At 35.8% G+C, this 24,013-nt stretch overlaps 1 protein-coding gene across 1 annotated transcript in view; it reads left to right on the top strand.

The window, feature by feature from the left end:
* The window catches only part of LOC126968636 (cell adhesion molecule Dscam2), a 203,287-nt gene that overhangs the window by 115,031 nt on the left and 64,243 nt on the right, over nt 1-24,013 (top strand). Inside the window, exons 4-6 of the mRNA XM_050813654.1 lie at nt 9,400-9,542; nt 15,945-16,109; nt 23,269-23,418. Of these exons, the coding sequence (XP_050669611.1) occupies nt 9,400-9,542; nt 15,945-16,109; nt 23,269-23,418 (458 nt within the window). The remainder of the gene's footprint in view (nt 1-9,399; nt 9,543-15,944; nt 16,110-23,268; nt 23,419-24,013) is intronic.

The following is a 24,013-nucleotide window of genomic DNA, read 5'->3' on the forward strand; positions in this document are numbered from 1 at the left end:
ACTAGGTTGGACTTTTCTTTGTTTTTTTATTATATAATATTATGTTGTGATAAATATTTATAATTTATTACTCAGCACCGCGACGTGAAGCGTCAAACGGGAGCTACTGAAAATCAGTGCTGTGACCAATTGTCACAGGTAACCTGAGTAGCATCCCTTTTGATACACACTGCCACACAGCTGCTATGTTATAATATCTTGGTAAAGTTATTTATTTATTCTTTGTAAAATATGTTCTAGGTTAGTTTTAGTTATAATTTTTGTTTTTTCTTATTCTTATTTTTGTAGCAATGTAATGTTTCATGTGTGTGTCAAATAAAAGATATTATTATTATTATTATTATTATTAAATGTCTAAATAAATTGAACATAAATTCTGACCCTGTTCAATTCGTTATCGTTTTGTGTTTTCTCCCACCCTGTATGTTAGAATAGTGACCCGATCCCGCTTCGCTTTGGTTAACACTTTGGTACCTTGGGATTCAATTATGTTATTCTTGTACTGCACATAACGTAGATTTCTAATGTAATCTTTTGAATGTATGATCCGCATCGATAAAGGCCGACAAAAACTGTTTCATATTTCAAATTTTCTTTAAAATGAAAGATGGCCAATTTGATCATTTCGTATTCCGTATATGACCAAATTTATGTAGCAGTTTTCATAATACGTTTAATTGTTTATAATATTACAATTACGGTTTAAATTCAGGATTCAATGAATTTAAAACTTAGTAATTGAGAAAAAATTGTACCTATGTAGTAATATGCTAACAATCTTTTCATGAGCACGTCTGAAATAACATAATATAATAAATTTCAACTGTCTATAGTACTCGACGCAGACGTCGTCGCTAACTATGGGCCTTATGAGAAAACTCATGGTCGTTTAGAGGGCGATGGAGAGGGCTATGCTCGGAGTTTCCCTGTGAGATCGAATCAGAAATGAAGAGATCTGTAGGAGAACCAAAGTTACCGACATAGTCCAAATGATTGCGAAACTGAGGTGGCAGTGGGCAGGGTACATAGTTCGACGAACATATTGGGGCAGTAAAGTCCTCGAATGCCGACCACGTTCCGGAAGACGCAGTGTTGGTAGGCCTCCCACAAGATGAACCGACGATCTGGTCAGGATCGCCGCAATACGTTGGATGAGCGCAGCGCAGGATCGATCGTCGTGGAATTCTTTGGGGGAGGCCTTTGTCCAGCAGTGGACGTCTTCCGGCTGATGATGATAGTACTCGATGCATAAATTCTGTAGATTTGTCTATAATATTTTTACCGTCCAAACCTGTGAAAATAATTAGATAAATGACAGATTGATATAAATTCCAATATTTAACTAATGCTTACTCAACTTGCTATGTACAAATATTGAATATTTACTGATGTCAAATCTTGGAAAATTTATTTAGAACCACACTCTGTAGTCACTCAGTATTATTTTGTTAGTAAAGAAGAACACAATATAAATACGATGTTTTAAAACATTCACTCATTCACATGGGAAATCATTGCAGTGCGGCATTTGATACGCGCTGCGTGTTTGCCGCACGACTGCTTACGATTTCCTATATGTCTTGCCGGTCATGCGGTCAACACACGTAACGCATAATTTTTGTGATCTATTATTATATTATAAAGGTTGCGTTTTTTTACGTTTCGTCAGAGGCGATTATTTTCTTTAAAGTTAAATTTTTTTCTGTGTTTTTTTTTCAGCTTTAGGGTTGTTTATACATGTCCATATTGTAAAATAATTAAATGGGTTTTTTTTGTTTTGTGTATCAATAAATTATGATGAATTTCTGATGAAAATCCGCAAATGTAAGTAGTCTATTACATAGAGAGTTTGGCCACAAATATTGTTAGAATTATTTTTAATTTTTAGAATTATTTTTAATTTTAAGAAACATTTTTTAATGTTTTTTTATCTTTTGAATAAATAATTTGGAACGCGTTTATCATGTTAGAAACAACGATTATGTCTCGCCTTTTATCTATCAACGACCCATATAGCCCCGAAGTTAGTGAACATGCCCACTGAGCAACAGGTCCCAGGTTTGAATTCCGGTAGGTTCAAACATTTGTGTGATGAATATTGAATTTTTGGCTCCAAGTCACGGATGTGTATATGCATATATTATCTTAGTTATTTTAAACGTCTGTATGTCGGCTTTGAAAACGTCAAAAACATAGCGGCGAACAGTTACCCTCCATTTTAAGCTACGCACGTACACTGAATCAAAGTGACATACATACCGCGAGCAAGACATAGCTGTCATGCTTAAAACTAATAAGCCTGGCTTGTTGTCATTGCCTTACGGAAAGAGGCTCTATTAAGACTTATTAAATATCTTTGGCATATATGTATAAAAAAACTATATCTTATTAAATATATCGTTGTCTTGCATATGAGTTTGGGGCAAAAAAATTGGGGGTAGTGTAAAAAGTACGCCAATATTTTAAAAAAATCACACATTATTATGGATAATGGAACAGGTTGTTATAGACAACAGAATTGTTACTGATTACTTTGCATAAAATGCGTATGAGCCCTCAGTCATTTTGGTGCAATGTTTAAAAGTAATATTGCTTCAAAAACTAGATGTAATGTTAGAGACGTGACACTCATACAGCAAGTGACACAGGTCGCAGCGAGGTCACGCGTCATGTGATGAGTCTGGATCTCGACTGCCGGCCGCATAATTACCGGCTCCTTCAATTAAGGCGACACCAATCAACTCCTGTTTGTTGACACCTTAATTAATAGCTCTCGGGAGACTTGTGCTCTATCGTTACTTGTTTTGAATAATAATCTCTTTGATATTGGCTGTGAGAAACAAAAACACATGTTTTGAGAAAATATTTGCTTGAATAGGATGGTATATTATTCCTGTGGATTGTACTAAAGAAAGACATAATGTTACCAATATTTATAACTGTGTTAGTTATGTTATTTTATACAATTATCACATAAGATTAAAGAACAATTTAATCAGTAGCGACATAATGAACCATAGATTTCGACGACAAATTCAAATATTTTTATTCAAAATAGGATGTGACATCACTTATTGAAAGTCAATAAAAACTACCACCCATTCCAAAATGAATCGAGAACTGAGAAGAATGGGCGCAACAAACTCAGCGGGCTTTTTTTTTTCATCGAATAAATATGTTTACAAAGTAATATTGTACAATTAAACTTATTATTTAATAGCCTGAGGGCGGTCACTCCATACCCAATCTGTGGTAACATTAAGAAAGTCATTAATGTTATAGTAACCTTTACCACACAACCGTTTTTTAACAATTCTAAGTGCCAATATTCTATTTTTCTGTGTATTTTGGTAATCATCTGAATGATAAAGAAATATAATAAAAATAATTGTTAAAAAATTACTTTAATAGCCTACTACAGATCTTTACTAAATTAACTTTTATTTGATATACAGTTAATACAGTTGTCGTGCCCTAGAGTGGTAAGTTCGAGTATTCATGACTAATTGTGAATTGTAAGAGGAAACTCTGCCCAAATACAGTGATAACAATAATTGTGTGTTTAACTTACCACCCCTTGTACAATAATAATAAAAATAAAACGTTTTTGTTCCGAAACTCTGTATAATATACAATAATTCTTAAATCAAATTTACAAGATATACCTAGTTTCAGCGTGCCTTTGACCATAGGCCTCCTCTAAAGATTTCCATTGTTTGATGTCTCACATGCCTCTCCTACAGTTCCAACTCGCTGTTAACTTCATTTCGTCCATTTACCAGATGGGAAACTGGATGTGTGGCGGTCCTCCACAGTGCGGTTTTGGAGCTTTCGACACGTACTACAAAGCTGTGGAATGAGCTTTCTTGTGCTGTGTTTCCGGGACGATACGACATGGGTACCTTCAAAAGAAGCGGCAACGCTCCTGTGATTCCTCTGGTGTTGCAAGAGATTGTGGGCGGCGGTGATCACTTAACAACAGGTGACCCGTACGCTCGTTTGTCCTCCTATTCCATAAAAAAAAATTGCCTAGCTCGGCTTCTCTTGCCATCCCATGGATTCCATTCCGTCACTATATGGCTCCATTTTACTCTTGGGTCTCGCATCAAGTGCCCTACCCACCTCTATTTCTGTTAGTCAATTCTTTGGAGTATGTCGGCGAGTTTTGTTTTTGTACGGAGAACAATGTTTGTCCTCAATGGACTCCTAAACTAATGAACGGATTTTAATGGTGATTGCTTCATGGTGTGCAGTTTGGTCCAACTTGAGAGATAGGGTAGTTTTTATTTCGATTTGGGACCCATAAATATTTTTATTTTCAATATTTGTTTTGTTTGGATATATTTTCTATGAGAGAATTTAATGACGCACGATGTGACAGTTCTGCTGTGAGACAATTTCATTATAACAACAGGGTGCATTTTTTACAAAATAATTCTTGATGTTTTGAAATATTATTGGCAAATTTCTATAAAACAGCATTTTTTTTTATTATCTACTGAACAACGTCTGTCGGGGCAGCTAGTACATTTATATAATTATAGAGGTTGTTACTGAGGAGATAAAGAGCTGTCATCAATTATACCACAGAGTACGTAAGTATCAATTACTTACGTATTAAAAATATAAGTTTAAATAAAAATAATAATAAAAGGCAATTGTAGATACTACTTAGAAGTTTTTATTTTTTATGAAAATAAGGGACAAGACGAGCAGGTAGTTCAGTTGATGGTAATTGATACGCCCTACATTACAATGCAGTGCCGCTCAGGATTCTTGAAAAACCCAAATATTCTGTGCGACACTACAATTGCGCTCGTCACCTTGATACATAAGATGTTAAGTCTCATTTGCCCAGTAATTTCACTAACTACGGCGCCCTTCAGAAACACAGTAATGCTTACACATTACTGCTTCACGGCAGAAATAGGCGCCGTTGTGGTACCCATAATCTAGCCGGCTTCCTGTGCAAAGGTGCCTCCCACTGGTAAAATTCGAAAACAATAGAAGTTAACAGTTAGAACTTTTAGTATTAAAATTAAAAATTTTATAACGCTTACAAACTTGAAGATTTCTTTTGTTTGAAAAAAAAAAAAAAACAGTACGCTATAATAATTAAAGAAAAAATATTGAATTTATTTTAAAACATAATAATAATATAAGCCTTCTTCAGATAGTATCATTGACATATATACTTACAAACTATCCTTAAATAGATATCTATCACTATCTGTTTGTCTATTGACAAAGGCCTCTTCCAACTTCTTCCACTATTGTCTATCTTTAGATAACCGATACCATGTCTTGCCTGCTATCGTCCTAAGTTCGTCTGACCATCTCCTGTTTTGTCCCCCCGGTTTCCTCTTTAAGTTTCTGGTATACCAGTATACATATAAATATACTTGCTGTGCCCCGCGGTTTCACCCGCGTTTTTCTCGTTTCCGTGGAAATACCGAGATAAAATATTGCCTATATTATAGCCTGTACATCATTTTGTTCTATTGTCAATAGTTTTTGCAGCGCACGCAAAAATAGGTTGTCGATTTTACACCTTGTGTTACAAAATAGCAATTTTATTACGGATCCCTAATTTAGAAAAAAAAAACATAGCCTATAGCCTTCCTCGATAAATGGACTACCCAACACTGAAAGAATCATTCAAATCGGACCAGTAGTACCAGAGATTAGTGCGTTCAAACAAACAAACAAACACTGCAGCTTTATAATATTAATATATATATATATATTATATTAGTATAGATATATTTTAAAACACATTTTTAAATATATACTTAAACAAAAACATAATTCCAACAAAGCTCTTTATATACACGTTGAACTTTTCACTTAATCCATTCAAATTCACTTATAAGCACTAATCTTGCACAATACGTCAGCTGTATGGCTACATAGAATAATATACTACATAGAATAATATAATAATATACTGCTAATAAATATAATAATAATATACATAATCGTGTGGACCACCCTTAACATTTAGGGGGATGAAAAATAGATGTTATCCGATTCTCAGACCTACCCAATATGCACTCAAAATTTTATGACATCGGTCAAACCGTTTCGGAGGAGTTCAAAGCTTAACACCATGACACGAGAACTTTATATATTAGATAAGCATTTCGGTGACACGAAATCACAAGATGTCACCCATCAAAAAATTGCCGGACTATATATATTTATTTTTTAATTATTTATATATAACGTTCGCCATTTATGAGCATGTCGGTGACGCGAACCCATAAGATTCTCCCCTACCAAAAGTGTCCAATGGCTAAAGAAGTTATCAGTTCAAAAAATTATGTGATGTTTGGACGTTTTATATAAATAAGTGTCGAATTAAAATTCAAATTCAAATATTTTTATTCAAAATAGGATGTGAAATCACTTATTGAAAGTCAAAAAAAACTACCACCCATTCCAAAATGAATGCCTCAGGCCTGAGAAGAATGGGCGCAACAAACTCAGCGGGCTTTTTTTTTTCATCAAAAATATGTTTTACAATTAAACTAACATTTACAAAGTAACAAAGTAACATTGTACAATTAAACTTATTATTTAATAGCCTGAGGGCGGTCGCTCCATTCCCAATCTATGGTATCATTAAGAAAGTAATTTATGTTATAGTAACCTTTACCACACAAACGTTTTTTAACAATTCTTTTGAATAACGTAATACTTTTGTTTTGAACGTTTTTTGGGATCTTGTTGTAAAAGCATATACATCGTGGAAATGAACACATAGTCTGATCCGTCTGATATTGGATGAAATCACTGCTCATAACCGTAACGATAAATCACTCTGTGAGTTAATAAAGAATTTATCATACATATGTAATTACAGCGGAAAACGCTACTATTTCAGTGTTTCAAATAGATGTGATGATACTATTAATATTACTGCATAATCTACATTAAGTTCTAGTGGCGCATTGGACTGCATTGGCTGCTTAAAACATAGAAGTAATATAAGTATTTATTCAGGACATATTAAGGGACTATGCGCACTTATTCAGCTCCATTCGCGTTTCGCTGAACGATTTTGGTCAAACTTATTCAGCTATGCTTCTATGAGCCGCGTACGGCGTCGTAAGAATGAGAATAATAACTTTAAATCACTAAAAAACCACTTCGAATGCAATGTCCGTCGTTGGATTAATTAGCGGATTTGAACGTCTTATGCGAACTACGAGCACGGATGGGTGGGATTTATACTGGGACATTTACATAAATACATGGCGGGAAGAGGTCAGTCACATAGTCAGGTTCTTCGTGGTTGTTCATTGTTGTGGGCTTTTAACACGAAAGCAAGTATAACACAGTCTTACAAACACACGATGTTATTATTATTATAACAAACAAGAAATGATTCACACCACAGCTTTATACATTACGTAATAAGAACGTTGTGTTCCCGTCATGCGCGTGCAACACAATCGCCTCGCACGATCGTTCTTCCCTAACTGCCTGCACGGCACTCACCCAGCGCCCGCTCTCGCCAGCACTCGCACCGCACGCTGATTACACCCGAGCTAACACGATTTTCAAATCATCTTCGTACTCGCTTTTTATGTTCGACGTTCCTGAGTATGAGATACACATATTTCGTGCAACCAAACTCTACTGCAACAATTAACTAATTGGTTTTGTTATATTCAAACTATTCACGAAAAGCGTTATGAGTATTATTAGTATGGAGAATAATATCACTTAAGCTTGCGTTTCCACTGTATGCCTTTGACTTGCGGCCCTCGAGGCTTGCGGATGCTCTATTTCAACGTCTAAAGCCAGTATTCGCTATTCAAATCAAATATGATCATTAATTTTACTTCAAAACAAGTATTCAGTTAAATTGTGAATGCGACCGGCGTCCGGAATACCTTTGATTAATTATAAAATACAGTTTGAATGATAAGTTCCCGCGGAGAGATTGCCGCGGACTTATATCAGATATCGTCGCGTTTTTATTAATTCAGTGAAATTAATTAATTTTCGTTTTTATCGTATAATTCTGAACCGAAAACTTTAGTCTGTTTTATTTCCCCAATACTCCCATCAGCATGAAATTAAGAGGCTTTATTATATTGCAACTCGAATTTAAATCATCTTATGAATAGGATAAAGTGTACGTCTATTAAATCACTCCATGGGGAAAACGATATCGTCCTCCAAAGGCTCTATTCTGGCTGTTGTTATACAACGGGATTTATATGAGCTGTTTGAATTTAATTTCAATAATATTAAGAAGTATATTCAAAATAATTGAGTGTTTGTACGTACTAGGATTCATCAATTCAATGATTTCATAGTTAGTAAAGCCTCACAATAAATCGAAATAATATACAGAGTAATAAAAAAAATCATTAAGATTCGTCGCTTGTACTAAAAGAATTATTTCAACAATTTTTTCGTCTGAATAATCAAAAGGCATAAAAGGCATTTATTCTCTCAACATTGATTCCATTAGAATTCCATTTGATTTTTTGGGAGTAGAAATGGCGCAATAAACCAATTTTATAATACTGTTTTGTAGTATGTCAGTTGCTATTTTCATTAAATTTGAATTGTGTACCCTTTATATACTCACAGTTGAGCAACTTTTTTTCCTATAAAATTATAAAAAATTCTATTCCTTGTTTTTATTGTTGTAACGATGAAAATCACCAGATAAAGTAGAAAGGTGATGATTTTTGTGGAACTATATTAAATTCTATATAATATTATATAGAGTATATAAACAGATGGCTACAAGCAAGCTGATATAAGCCAGGAACAGCTAGTTCTGTTTGGCAACGCAACCACAATAATTTTGGCAGTGGCAACAGCACCTAGTAAACGTGATGAAGCCACATCAGTTCGTAAAGGAGCTTTGATATGGATAGAAGAACTCACAGCCCATCTTTGTATTAATTGAGTAACATTTATCTTCTCTCTAACGGTATATGCTATAGAACTGTGTCTACGAGTTAGGCAATTTACACATATTCCTTCAATCAAAGAAAACACTATGAAAATAAGGGAAACGAGCCGTACGTTCAGCTGATGGTAATTGATACGCCTTGCCCATTACAATGGAATGCCGCTCAGGATTCTTGAAAGACGCAAAAATTCTGAGCAACACTACAATCACTGCGCTTGTCATCTTGACACATGAGATGTAAAGTCTCATTTGCCCAGTAATTTCACTAACTACAGCGCCCTTCTGACCGAAACACAGTAATGCTTTTACATTTCTTCAACACGGCTGTTGTGGTCCGCATAATCTAGCCGGCATCCTGTGCAAAGGAGCCTCCCACTGGTAAACTGGTGTTTCTTGAAATATAAAAAGCTTTTGTAGAGACTCCTATCTAATATGGTTTGTTTTGGCGTTTGTTACAGGGAGGCGCTTTCAAACGGTACGCTGTGGCTAGGGCGATTCTCCCCTGCTCAGTACCGCAGTGACGTACACGCAGCGGGATACCGATGCCGGGCGTCGAGCGCCGCCGGTACTATACTGTCACGTGACATGCGCCTCCACGCCGGTCAGTATTACTTTACGTTTACTGTTTACTGTACCACTCCTGCACAGTGTCTGGCGCGGTTCTCTCAGTGTCTACCGCAACTGTGTGCACGTGGTGGGCTACCGGTGCCACGCTTCGAGCGCTGCCGGTACCATACTATCGCGTGACATGCGCCTCCACGCTGGTTAGTAACTGCACGTTTACTGTACCACTCCTGATCGGCACTTTGTGTCTGGCGCGGTTCTCTTCAGTGCAGTACCGCCACTATGTGCACGCGCTAACATACCTCGCTGGTCAGTATTGCTGCATCTGCACTGTTTGTGGTACCACTCCCACACTGCACGTTGTCTGATGCTGTTTTCTCCAGGGCCGTACGGTAACTCTATGCAAACGGTGGCTACGGGTGTCGCACATTGAGTGCAAACGAATATATCCTAGTTTTAAATAACTTATTAAGTTAATCAAACATCACATATATTGTCTCTATGCTTTGAAAATTTTTGTCATTTTTAATACTAGAAGTCTAAAACAGATTCTTAGATTTCATTAGCAGATATCACAAAGGGTTTATCAAAGAGGTCTCAATCTCCAACTTTACGACCCTTGGGGATCCTACATAAAGATTCGCATTTGCATTTCATCCGAACGATTCCGGCTCACGCTTTTCCAACTCCAATACAAACGGTCAAGTACTGACGCTTTTACACGCAGTCTTCAAACTTCGGCTTCTGTTCACAAGATACTTTATCCTGTGTCACTCGCGGATCGTTTAAAAGGGATGAAGGTTCGATAGGACGACGCCGGATCGCTTCAAGGCTTCATTATTCGCAGGTTCTATCCCACTTGAATTTGAAGTCCGAATTATGATTCATGAATGTGGTGCGAAACTTTCTTGTGTGCTATGTGTCTGATCATCTATTTAAATAGTCAACAATTCCTATTTTTGACATTTTGAAAAAGTCTTTTACCATTATATCGATACATAAATATTATGATAAATTATTTTTGTATTCATTTTTATTAAAACTTTATTTATTTTAAGTTCTTAAACGAAAATTTTTGCTTAAATGCCAATAAATTTATTACGATGCTTATTAAAATTAAATATCTTTCACAAATGCAAGGGTATGTTTGGATGTTTACAAACAGCTTAGACTTAAAACCACAGAGTTCAGTGAAATACAAAAGTCTATTGTCATTTAGTAATCCGACCCTTGTACTCGGCACTCCTCTACTTCTCAAAGAAGGAACAATAGACCCTCGCAACAGTGGCAGGCGTCGGGCAAACATGGCCCGAAATGTTCGCTTTTACCTCATTTACTGTGTCAAGAACAGTTCCTATTGATTGCTAAGAGCTTATAGTGTTTCAAGGGAGTATGAGTACGAATACACTTTAGGATTACATCATATATATTCACTGTCATCGACCATGGTTTCCTGCTACACCAGGGGAATTGCATAAACCTTGTTGGTTTTCAGTATAACTGCTATTTTTTGGGCTAAATTATACGTCACCTTCACCAAGACGCACTACCTGTGAAAGTTTTCTACTATAAACAAATAAGTGACGATGTCTACGTTCGATTAATTAGTTCGTTTGCTCAACAAAGTATATCTTATCTTCTGTGATTTATCTAAGGATATTGACTGTATTCAACATTCAACGTTGCGATGGAAGCTACGTCACTTTGGCATAAAAGTATCCCAACTCGATCCATTGATTTCATATTTAAGCAAAATAATTCAGAAGGTCGATGATGAATATAATATAAATGGCAGGAGATCTCCTGGGACCCTTCACAATGGTGTACCACAAGTGTCTATTCTTGGACCACTTACTTTCTTATTGGCCATAATGATCAACATATTATTGTAGAAAAAATATAAGGTAGTAATTTTTCAAGATGACACTTAACTCCTATTCAGTGAATAGAAATGACTACTAAGAACGACGCAGCTAACATGTATGATGGCTTATTGCCGTAATGGTAAATGAATAGAAAATTTACAATGGTATATTTTATGTAATGTATAACATTTAATATTTAGCTTGCAAATCATAAAAAATAAAGATGCGAATGTTTTGCAGACTTTTGGTATAATCGGGGCAATCTGCTTAAATTATATTAAAATGAGGCCTCCGTATTGAATACACTCAGTTCTGCATTACATTTTGTGAAAAGATAAGATATTTATTAACTGATATAGACACGGATTGTTTACTATAAGTAGTTTTTCGATGTTCAATAAGTCCTTTAGTGATTTAAAATCATAGTATTGCAGTATTTCTGAAGGAAAAGACATTTGATTGATTATTTCCAATATCCAAATGTTTTGAGTTTTCCTTGGTGTTAATTCCGCCAATATTTGTCTTAAAAAAATTCGACACGTGTTTCGCCTCTACACGAGGCATCCTCTGGACATGTTGACTTGCCAAACTCTGGCACGATACTCATCTGAGGATGCCTCGTATAGATAATTATGGATTTCCGCAAAGTAACGCCTTCTTCTTTTCTTCAATAAATTTTCTTATTTCCAATATGTTTTTGAATTATTCAAAATCCAGTCACAGCAGTAGTAACTCTTGTGATAATTGTGAATTGTTACCGAACTGCGCATTATTAGATATAAACTCCATAATACTTTCCCTGATCTCGTACATAAATAGTTAAAAACTATTGACGTAAACAAGGGTGCAAGTACGGAAATCCATCATATTATTATTATTATTATTATTAATACTTCATTCGCTTGAAACCCTACTTTGCGTGTAACGTTACTTTATCAAAGCTCTGAATCCAAGGAAGTGTATTTCTTTCTTTGTGTAAACGTTCCTGGATTCAACTCTACCAACAGAAAAATTCACCAAAATTATACTAAATGCAGTATATGAATAGTGTCAGTTGGATGCAGTTTACAGCGATTTTATTAAAGTTTCTGACAAAATCTGTCCAACAAATTTAATTTTAAAGCTTTGGCCTCTTAGAGTACATCGTGATCACTGAGCTGAGTAAAATCATACATACGTAATGAGAGCCTGCCGTTGTTCCTGCTGACTATATTTCTATAAAATAGGAACATCAGCTCTAGTACACCGCAAGGTTCACAATTAGGCCCATTACTTTTTATACTCTATATTAAATTATATTTCTAGTATATGCTGTTATGCGCTGAGGGTATTAAATTTTTAATATTGAAAGCCACTCTATTTAATGAATACATTTTATTGTATCTAATTAAATTTTAATTAAAATAAGATGTCAACTGAGTTTCTTTCGCCCATTTTTGTGAGGACTATCTTTTCGAATGAATTGAAAAAGTACGTAATTTAAAAAGCCTAGTTTGAAAAGTCTATTTCAATTTATCAACGGTTTCCTTGAGAGGCAGTGTTCGTCGCTTGGCGCTCGTCAAAGCAGACAGATGGTGGAGGGCGGAGGGCTGATAACGTGCCACTAAGTACAGTGTGGAGTGCCATAGTCAGGTACCCTCCAATTTGCATACGTGGGATGCTAGAATCTGATTGATGTCTCCAAAAGTTGAAAAATGATTTTTTTTAAGGGATTTCCATATCTTTATTGACAAAAATTCTATCCTTAAATGATTTATGTACTTACCTATCTCATAATTACTATTGGACCCGACAGACGTCATCCAAGCAATCCCTACTAATATTATAAATGTGAGTTTTTTGTTACGCTTTTACGCCAGAGCTACTGAACTGATTTTGATGGAATTAGCGATAGACTTGAGCTTGAGAAAGGACATATGCTACATTTTATCCCAGAAAATACCATGGTACTCGCGGGATTTGTGAAAAACTGAAATTCACGTCGATGAGCTAGAACTATACCAATAGTAGGTTTAGTTTGCCATAGCAATCTTCCTCGAAATAAGATTATATAATATGTTGGGAAGGGGAGCGAAAACGGGAACCGGAACTGGAATAGGACATGAGATAATCTTCAATTCCAAACTTGCTTATTATAGCCTCAACTACGCGGACGAAGTCACGGGCAACAGTATAATATAAAAAAGGATATTCTGATATTATACGTCTTTCAACATTTTTGTTGCTAGAATATTTAAAAGTCAGCACAAAATACTTTCAATGACATCAACAAAACAAATTATTTGTGACAGTCATGGCTGAAATTTTCTATTTGTGAACTTATTTTATGATATGTATATAAAATTGAAAAAATATTCTATAATATTATAAGGTGATTTTATAAATAATTCCAATTTTTTAACCGGCCCCCTGAAAACTCTTGGAAGCAGAGTGAACGGAGCTAAAAGGCAAAGAAGGCATTTACTTTCTCAAAAACGATTCCCTTAGATGTATTTTCGATGTCATTTCTAGTATACTAGATACTATTATCGCTTCGGAAACAAATAGCGCCCTGAGAACGAAGAAGCGGCCCAAGAAACGCTCCCAGCATTGTTTTGTGGCGCTCTTATTAATAAAATATGCAAAAGGTAGTTTTAATTTTAATACCTTTTAAAATCCTATACAATTTTAATGGTAAGAAATATTCTGTTGTTCTATATTCAAATGAATAATATAGTTAAACGACGTTAACATCAGTGATATTTAAGAAAACAATAGGTTATAAAGTATAGAACGCTCCATCTAAACATTATGCAGTCAATAGCTCGCGGCATTTAATTAGAAAGTTACAAAAGTTTCATTGAAGTGGGCTTTTGCTTTCAAACGACATTGTAATTTCCAGTTGAGCTACCGCCTCGCGAAATAAATCCATTCATTTAGGCGAAAAACACGTTTTTAATTTGAAACCATTTACACAAACAGAAATTGGGACGCGAGGAAATAAAGTGATTATTTCAAGATGAGCACAATTTGCTGTCACTTTGCGAAATTACGTCATTATTGATCCGACCGATATTGATTCACGTTCGGGATTACCGTAACATAATTTAAATTAAAGATACTTGTATATTTTACCTCCATCATTATGATTTGTTTTGGAATGATGTTCTGTAAGGTTGCTTGAATTGACTGATAGAAATTGTCATATTAAGGGACGAGACGAGCAGGACGTTCAGCTGATGGTCAGCTCAGGATTCTTGAAAAACCCAAATATTCTGAGTAGTACTACAATAATTGCGCTCGTCACCTTAAGACAAAAGATGTTAAGTCTCATTTGCCCAGTAATTTCACAAGCTACGGCGCCCTTCAGACCGAAATATAATACATTACTGCTTCACGGCAGACAAAAATGCCGTGGTAGTACCCATCCTGTGCAAGGGAGTTCCACTAGTAGACATAATAATTCAACATATATGGGATACTATTTAGCATAATAATTGGTCTAGAAAAAGACTTATAGTGAAGGTTCACCAACATCAATTCTACGGAGAATATACCTTATTTATTAGTCCCTACATATTGTACAGATAATTCTTAATACATTTTGATATATATTCAAAAATATGCTTGATAACTTGAAGAAAAGGAGAAATTTAATAATTACTTCTAAGGTAGCTCAAACATATTATTGAATAAAAATAAGATTTATTTTCAAATGGTCTTCAAATGATGCGTCCTATATTCAATTAGATACACACACTAGTACTACTCTCAATTATTTGCTTGAATTTCAGTTAAACGAAATCCGATGAACCCGCTGTAGTAAGTTTCTTGATTGGATTTAAACCGGTCAGTATCTCACTAATACATCACATAATCCACCGCGAGTGTGTGCTGCCACTTACTATTACCTGATTTAACAAATCAGGTGATACAGTTACTTATTTTATTCTTCAGATTTTTGCTATTTGTTCTTCTTGATTTCTGAACTGCTCAACCAAACCACCACGTGAGTAGCATATTAAACTGTTGCGGCGTGTCGTCGTTACGTGGATGTCAACGGTACTTTGGTACTTCGATGTCAATCTAAATATCATTTGAATGGTCCAAGACATTATAACTGAATCTCATTATTTTAACGATTATATTATTATTATTTAAATAGTTAAATATTGTTGTTGTCGAATAATTATAATAGTATGATAAACTATTTTTATAAGTACAAATTCGACTTGACGTCTTCATCTACAGGATCTACTTTAAGCCACAACCTGAGAGTTGAACAACGCCTACAAGATTTTATGAACGCTACGTCACTTGAACGGCTAGCTCAGTTGGAAGGGCGATGTAGTGGGTTCGAGTCTCGCATAGTTCACAAAATTTTATTTTCAAACTAAAAGATAAAAACCTGGATCCATTCTCCGATGATAGATAAGACAGAGATGAAAGCAACACTTCCAGGTTATAATAACTAAACTTGCAGTCTGTGGAGAATTAGTTAGTGATTGATATCCATATAATTAAATTATGAATAAATTTACTTGTATTCAAAATAAACAAGAAAACTAGATGCATTATCCGGTGTTTGTCCGCAGTGATGGACGTGTCGTGGCAGGTGGCGGTGTCTAACACGCCAGGCGTGGCCGGGGGCGCCGCATTGCTCACGTGTGCTGTGAGTCCAACTGCAGCGCGGGCCCACGTGTCAGTCACCGGATGGCTCAAGGACGGGGCTCACATCACGCCGCTTCTGACGGATACTGGTACGTCATGATGCTGATCTGCCGTTTGCAGCTCGCGAAGGACTATGTCCGTGCATGTTCAGCCGATCTGACAGATTAATAAGACCCTCCGTAGTGATAAGAGTGGCCCTTCGTGGTATTCATTTTCTTCTATCCACTTATATTGACAATGATACCCGGTACATCCTGCACTAGTTTGCCAAGCCGAATTAAGTCACCTCCAAGTACGAAGAGAACGACGATCCCCCTGTCCACAAATTTGTTCAAAAAGTTTGATTTAATTAAATGATATAAAAAGTTATTTACTTATGTTAATCAGATAAAGTTACCACTTTTTGGTTGTACAAATTATTTCAATAAATTCTATGTAAAGTGATGCAACAAAATACTTAATAAAACAAAGCGCAGGTACGGCCACATATGGAGTATTGCTGTCATCTCTGCAAGATCCATTTGACCACGTGCAACGCAGAGCAACTCGAATTGTCGGGGACCCAGTGCTCTGTGAACGGCTGGATCACTTGGCATTGCGTAGAGACGTCGCTTCATTGTGTGTCTTCTACCGCATTTATCACGGGGAGTGTTCCGAAGAGCTGTTTAACCTGATTCCTGCCGCTGAATTCCACTATCGCTCGACACGCCACAAATTAGGATATCATCCCCACCATCTGGATGTGTGGCGGTCCTCCACAGTGCGGTTTTCAAGGAGGTTTCTTCCTCGTACCACGAAGCTGTGGAAAGAGCTTCCTTGTGCGGTGTTTCCGGGACGATACGACATGGGTACCTTCAAAAAAAGCGCGTACACCTTCCTTAAAGGCCGGCAACACTCTTGTGATTCCTCTGGTGTTGCAAGAGAATGTGGGCGGCGGTGATCACTTAACACTAGGTGACCCGTACGCTCGTTCGTCCTCCTATTCCATAAAAAAAAATAGTTTCAAGTTATGTTTCAACTAAAGTAGTTTTTATAGGTGAGTATAAATATTTTATATTAATATTTTTGTTTATATAAATTATAATTAAAATTTGTCTGTGTTTAATTTTTCTTTTTTTAATACCTATATCTAAATAATATTTCTTGATAGACATTGATTATGCGACAAAAAATGAAGAAAAATAAATTTGTTGATTTCTATTAGTACCATATGATATTGAAACAAAGACTGACTGTCAACACTATAGAGTGAAGCTATTAGAAGATACAATCTTATCAGTTTTATCATTTACGTTCGCTACAGAGAAAGAGACAGGCTTACCTTTGTGCGGTGTGTTAGAGTGAGACGACCAACGGCTAGGAGCACATTTAGAATTCATTGAAAAACTCGTAGCAGAAAGTTATCTGATCGCAAGCGATGGGATGCCAACTGTTTGAGGAAAATCTCTGTGAAAGGAAACACTTTAAAATATATTAATTTTTAAATAGCAATTAACATTGTTTTCGTTGAAAAAGTGAATTCATTTTCGTTTTTCTATAAAAATATCTTAATAAATTCTTAATATTTTTATGAAATTCAGTTTTTTATCAATAATTTATTATCAGGTCAATTATTAATTGATTTGATGAAAAAAGAATATCCATTTTATTGCAGAATTAAAGAAAATTTTGACTTTTTAGCAGTGTTAAGCTTTTATTTCTCTTTTTCTATAAATATTTTGAGACGATATTTGTAAACAATGAAAAACCAAGGTAACATCTAGCTCAAAACATATGTTCATATTACATTTAGACTCTGTACTATTATAGTATTATAATAGAAAATTATATGTTAATTTCGTTGTTTCTTCATCAAATACAATTCTTTGTTTTATTGTAATAATTCAGAACATTATCTGGAATTTTTATATTTTCTGTCCAGCTTTGGCCAAAAGTCAATTAATGGCCTTTTTCAATGACCTATCTACTACATTAGTTTAACTTACGGATACATTACTATCACCGTTTAATGACAAAATCTTATCTATATGGATAGATAAGATCTTGTCATTAACTATGGAGTTATGTCTTATATAGTTACTTTAGGCCTTTCCCAATATTGGGTCTATCTCTTACTTGAGATAAAAATCGTAACTATCGTTAAGTTCTCTGTCCCAATAAACTTATCGACGGTAACTAACCTTATCCGTACACGCTGTCTGTCAATGGGACAACGTATAGCTTACCAAGGATAGAAGTTTATATGGAAATTGCAATTGACGCGTGCCAATATAAGGCGATAAGAATGACTTATCGGGCATATTGGGACAGATTCTGATTATTGACAGCTAATTACTGACAGTAGGAGGTAGTTATTTATCTCTATCTGTAGATAGTATACTGGAAATGGCCGTTAGAGTCCAATGGTATCTGTCAATAGGTTATTGAAATGTAAGTAAGCGTAAAAGGACAGATTTGTCTACGTCTAGTAAGTTAAACTAAGGATAGATAGGTTATAGAAAAAAATATTAGCCGTAAATAGACTATATTGTCGCTATAAACATAAGTTAGTCCCTTCAACCACATTTGGAATGCTTGTAAACAATTCAAAGAGTAGTTGGAACATTTGTTTAAATTAGTTTCGTTGACATCTATTTCGTTTGAGGCTCTTATACGGCAAGTACATTCACGTTTATTTGCATTTGCATAAACCAGACGCAATTAACTCGGACCGCAAGCCCGCATCATCAGCTCGTGTGGACACTCGTAACAGTAACAGTTAAAATTAAAAATGAAAATTGCGTATAATTTTTTGAAGCTGCTTGTAGCCAAGCCATTTCAGACTTAATACTATCATATAAGTACAATGCTTATAATATATAAGAATATAATGCTAATTAACAATATTCAATATAACTATAACTTCAATAATGTCTATATATTTACAGTCAGTTTTTTGGTGACTATTTTGAAGAAAGGAATAAGTAATTAAAACTCTGATAAACGATACCCTGAGGTAGGATTAACGGTTTCACTTGGAAGAGCCGATGTCTACCTTCCAGTTTCATCGTTATATAAGTTCAATGACACAATTGATAGACAGATTGTTATGCTTGTTTCATTATCTTGAGTCCACCAGAAAGGCATATCATTTGTGTTTATTTGTGGTCATATTCTAAAGATACTTATGATTAGATATATCGGTAAAATTAAAAGAATTTTCTTAATCTATACTAATACTAATATATAAAGCTGCAGTGTTTGTTTGTTTGTTTGTTTGTTTGAACGCGCTAATCTCTGGTACTACTGGTCCGATTTGAATGATTCTTTCAGTGTTGGGTAGTCCATTTATCGAGAAAGGCTATAGGCTATGTTTTTTTTTCAAAATTAGGGATCCGTAATAAAATTGCTATTTTGTAACACAAGGTGTAAAATCGAAAATCTATTTTTGCGTGCGCTGCAAAAAGTATTGACAATAGAACAAAATGATGTACAGGCTATAATATAGGCAATATTTTATTACTTATAAAACTATCGCGTGAATTATACTTTATATGGCAAAATAACGTTTGCCTGGTCAGCTAGTTACTTATAAATCATATATTCCAGAATTAGATCAGTTTTTTTATAATGCTACTAATCTGTAAGTAATTTGCTAGTAATCCTTTAAAAACACAAATATATTCTACCAAATTGACTCCGAAGTTTGAATTGAATGTTCTAGTTCTAAAAAGTAAATAAGTCGTCTCTCCAGATAATTTAAGTGCTTTTCACCGTGCGAAATCCAAGCACATCGTCATTATCACCGAACAGGTGTCAGCCATCCTTCCGTAACATTATCGAAGGCTGCTTCTAGTAACTTCAGCCAGCCGTGCCGTACTAAACCAGAGCCGACCTTGAGGGTATTATTTTTGTCTTTAACCGGCTCTCACGGACAATGAGAAGACTCTACCATCTCATTTCTTCATCTCAGACAAAAAGCTCAACGAATTCTGCTTATGCCGTGGATTTTTGAATTTCAATCAGACCTAAGGCTTATGAATTCACAGCCACTAGTCAGTTCGGAATAAAATGATAAAGTACTACGATGCTGCTACGGAGTATATAACGTAGCTAATATTTAGTATTTCAAGTAGCAGCTACGTAGTATGTAAAGTAGAAGTAATTCGTAGCTGTGTTGTAGAGTAGGTATGAAGCTTCGAGGCTAACTGTACTTATCATAATTTTTTTTTATGGAATAGGAGGGCAGACGAGCGTACGGGTCACCTGTTGTTAAGTGATCACCGCCGCCCACAATCTCTTGCAACACCAGAGGAACCACAGGAGCGTTGTCGGCCTTTATGGAAGGTGTACGCGCTTTTTTTGAAGGTACCCATGTCGTATCGTCCCGGAAACACCGCACAAATAAGTTCATTCCACAGCTTTGTAGTGCGTGGAAGAAAGCTCCTTGAATACCGCACTGTGGAGGACCGCCACACATCCAGATGGTGAGAATGATAACCTAACTTGTGGCGTTTCGAGCGAAGGTGGAATTCGGCGGCAGGAATCAGGTTAAACAGGTCTTCGGAACACTCCCCGTGATAAATGCGGTAGAAGACACACAATGAAGAGACGTCTCTACACAACGCCAAGTGATCCAGCCATTCACAGAGCACTGGGTCCCCGACAATTCGAGCTGCTCTGCGTTGCACGCGGTCAAATGTATCGAGCTGATACTGGGGTGCGCCAGACCATAGATGACAGCAATATTCCATGTGTGGCCGGACCTGCGCTTTGTAGAGCACTAGTATGTGGGCCGGTTTGAAGTATTGCCGTGCTCTATTAATGACGCCCAGTTTCTTTGAAGTCAATTTGGCTTTGCCCTCCAGATAACCACGAAATTGGCAATCGCTCGAGATGTCGAGACCCAGTATTCAGCTTCGAGGCTTACTGTACTTATCAGAAATGTTTGAATCACGCAATATTGCAATTATTATTAACTTGTGACACTAGACGTGATATCGTGTCAGTTGCTCAGTGTGAATACTTCACGTAGAATGCTATCATTACCTCAACCTCTCTACAGACTCCCTGTTCTTGTTGTCATTGTCTGTGTCAACACGATCATTATAATATTCCGCGTCACCGCTCGCCACTTCCTGCTTGTTCTTCCGCTTCACTCGCTACTGTTCGTCGCTTAACAATGTTAATTATCTAATTAGTACATAGTCTTTGTGATGGCACGTCTCGCGATAGCTTTACCTGCTTAATAGGTACAATAATACAACTTTAGGAGCTTTGTTTTACAATAAATATTATTTTTTTTCACGGATTCTCGGCTGACATGCAGTTGAGATAATATTTTTAGTAATAATTACCCGAGGACGCAGTGTTGGTAGGCCCCCCACAAGATGGACCGACGATCTGGTCAAGATCGCCGGAATACGTTGGATGAGGGCAACGCAGGACCGATAGTCGTGGAAATCTTTGGGTGAGGCCTTTGTCCAGTGGTGGACGTCTTTCGGCTGATGATGATCATGAATAATTACTTATAATTTATAAGTTCTGTGAACCGCAAAAATGTTGATCAAATTTAAATATCTAAGTTAAGAATTCTCTCTTTTATTTCATATCATTGTTTCAGTTTAATTCCCCTCTTTTGAGGGTTCTGTACTAATGAAAAAAAACTGATTCCTTATAAAATTACTCGAGTGTCTGTCTATTTGTCCGTCCATCTGTCACAGACAATTTGCTCCGAACATACTGGACCAAATAAGGTTAAATAAAGGATGATAAAGATATAATATGATGCTGAAATCCTATGATCAAATCACAGACGTGCAATGTAAAAAATACTTTATTGAGATAACGGTCATTTTGGAAATTAAACAAAACTTGCTGTAAATATTTGCATGCCCTACTGTGTCATATATTCAATGATACGTGTATGCCACCTTGCTTGACCTATGGTTGTCAGACATGGGCTCTAACCGAACAATAATCAAATAAAATAAATGTCTGTCAAAACAGCATAGAAAGAAGCTTAATCGGAGTTAAAAGAAGAGATAAAGTGAAATTGCGAGATATAAAAAGTATGACTAAATTCAAAGACGCAAAATCAATATGCAGAACACTAAAGTGGCGATGGATAGGACATATGTTAAGAGAAAAACAAGAAAAATAGGTAGTAGAAGAAAAGGGCGACAAACTAAACGCTGGGAAGATGAAGTAAAAAGAGTAGCTGGGCCTAAATGGATCCAAATAGCGAAAGACAGAGAGGCATGGAAATCTTTAGAGGAGGCCTTAATCGAAAGACAAGCTGTTTAACCTTACATATAATTTAGATTTAAGTTTATATTTAGTTAAGAATCATTTATAATATTTGTGAACAGCAATAAAGGCTTATTTTATATTATTTTATTTATGTTCAATGAAAGGGATCTTGATGAGGATCTCATTTTTTTTTAATAATTGTAAAATAAACAAGTTCATGAAATAAGACTAAAATTGACCAGGGCTCAAGGTAAGGTAATTACTCTCTAATCTCCGAAATTACTAAGCCTAAAACTTTGAAAAATAGAAAATATAATTCATTGCTTGCAGATTACAGGAAAACCTATACGAATTCTATCAATTGAAAATAAAGTGGTAAACTCAATACAAAAAGTATATTACAGAAAATAGTTCACTAAAACACCACTAGATAGCGCTAGTAGTAGTTACCTCGTGCCTTACTGTGAGAAAAATACCGTAAAAATATTTATACAAAAAATATAGAAGAAAAGTTACTATTTACCTCAAAAATTAAAAACTATTTTGGAATCTTGAAAAAAGAAAACGAATAAATATAGGTCATCTGAAAATAACAAGATAAAATCGGTAATTCCATGTTTAATTCAATATTTGTTTTATGATGTATGTTTCCGATTAATGACGAAGAATAAAAAAATAATGTTTTTAAAGTGATAACCCTCACTTTTAGGATTAGCACACAATTGAAATTTGAAAGACAAAATTTTATGAACGATGCGGGACTTCGAACCCACGACCTCTGGCGTTCCGTGCCAGTGCTCTAACCAACTGAGCGGTAGCAACTACATGTACGGAACTATGGGTGGACGAGTCCATCACACATTTGTCTGATCTTTTCATATCTCTACAGCATCTGTCTCTCCAAGCTCTCTACAAAAAATTAATTCCAATAAATGCAATACTATTCAATTTGTGATACTATTCAATGAATGTATCATAAATCTTATCTGTAGTTTATTTCATTTCAAATATTTATAGATGGAGGATACATAATAGCTGGTAGCCGTGGTGACATACTCGTGGTACGGGACGCCAGTCCTGACGATAGGAGTTCCTACTGCTGCGAGGCTCAACACATGCTCACCGGCGACAAGAGAAGGAGTCCACCGTCGATGATCTCTGTCACACGTAATATCTTACAATTTACTTTACTTACTTACTGAACGAACATTAAATTATATAAGTATTGTTTATAATAAAGTTTTGGCAATGTATTCAATCTTCCTATACTCAACATTCATCTTTGCATCTTTTTTTTATGACAATAAGGGACAAGAAGAGTAGGACTTTCAGCTGATACCCTGCCCCAAAATAAGAGTCCATTACAATGACGCGTTCTGGGCTCTTATGCGACTACCGCGGTGCTGCAGCGAGTCGGGCATGTTCGCAGACACTCGGGTCCCCGACTTTTTCGCGATAATCCGGTCTCGCATTGCCGCTTTTTGGCGGAGACTGTGACGTTCCGACAACAAAATACTCGTGGCTGTCTCTGATGACATCAGGAATCCAGTGTTTAAGCGCTGGATCTCTGTTCACATGGACAAGAACAAAAAATGACTGCACAAATATGTGCAATATGTATATAGTTTATTTACTCTAATTTAACTTTTAACTTGACACCCCTTTACTGTGTCTAAATTTATTGTATCTATGGGTTTTATTATGTCTGAAATTAATGCCTTTTATTTATTTATTCAGCTTAGGATTCTAGAAACACCCAAAA

The sequence above is a fragment of the Leptidea sinapis genome, chromosome 16, assembly GCF_905404315.1.
Source record: "Leptidea sinapis chromosome 16, ilLepSina1.1, whole genome shotgun sequence".
In the NCBI taxonomy this organism is placed as follows: domain Eukaryota; kingdom Metazoa; phylum Arthropoda; class Insecta; order Lepidoptera; family Pieridae; genus Leptidea; species Leptidea sinapis.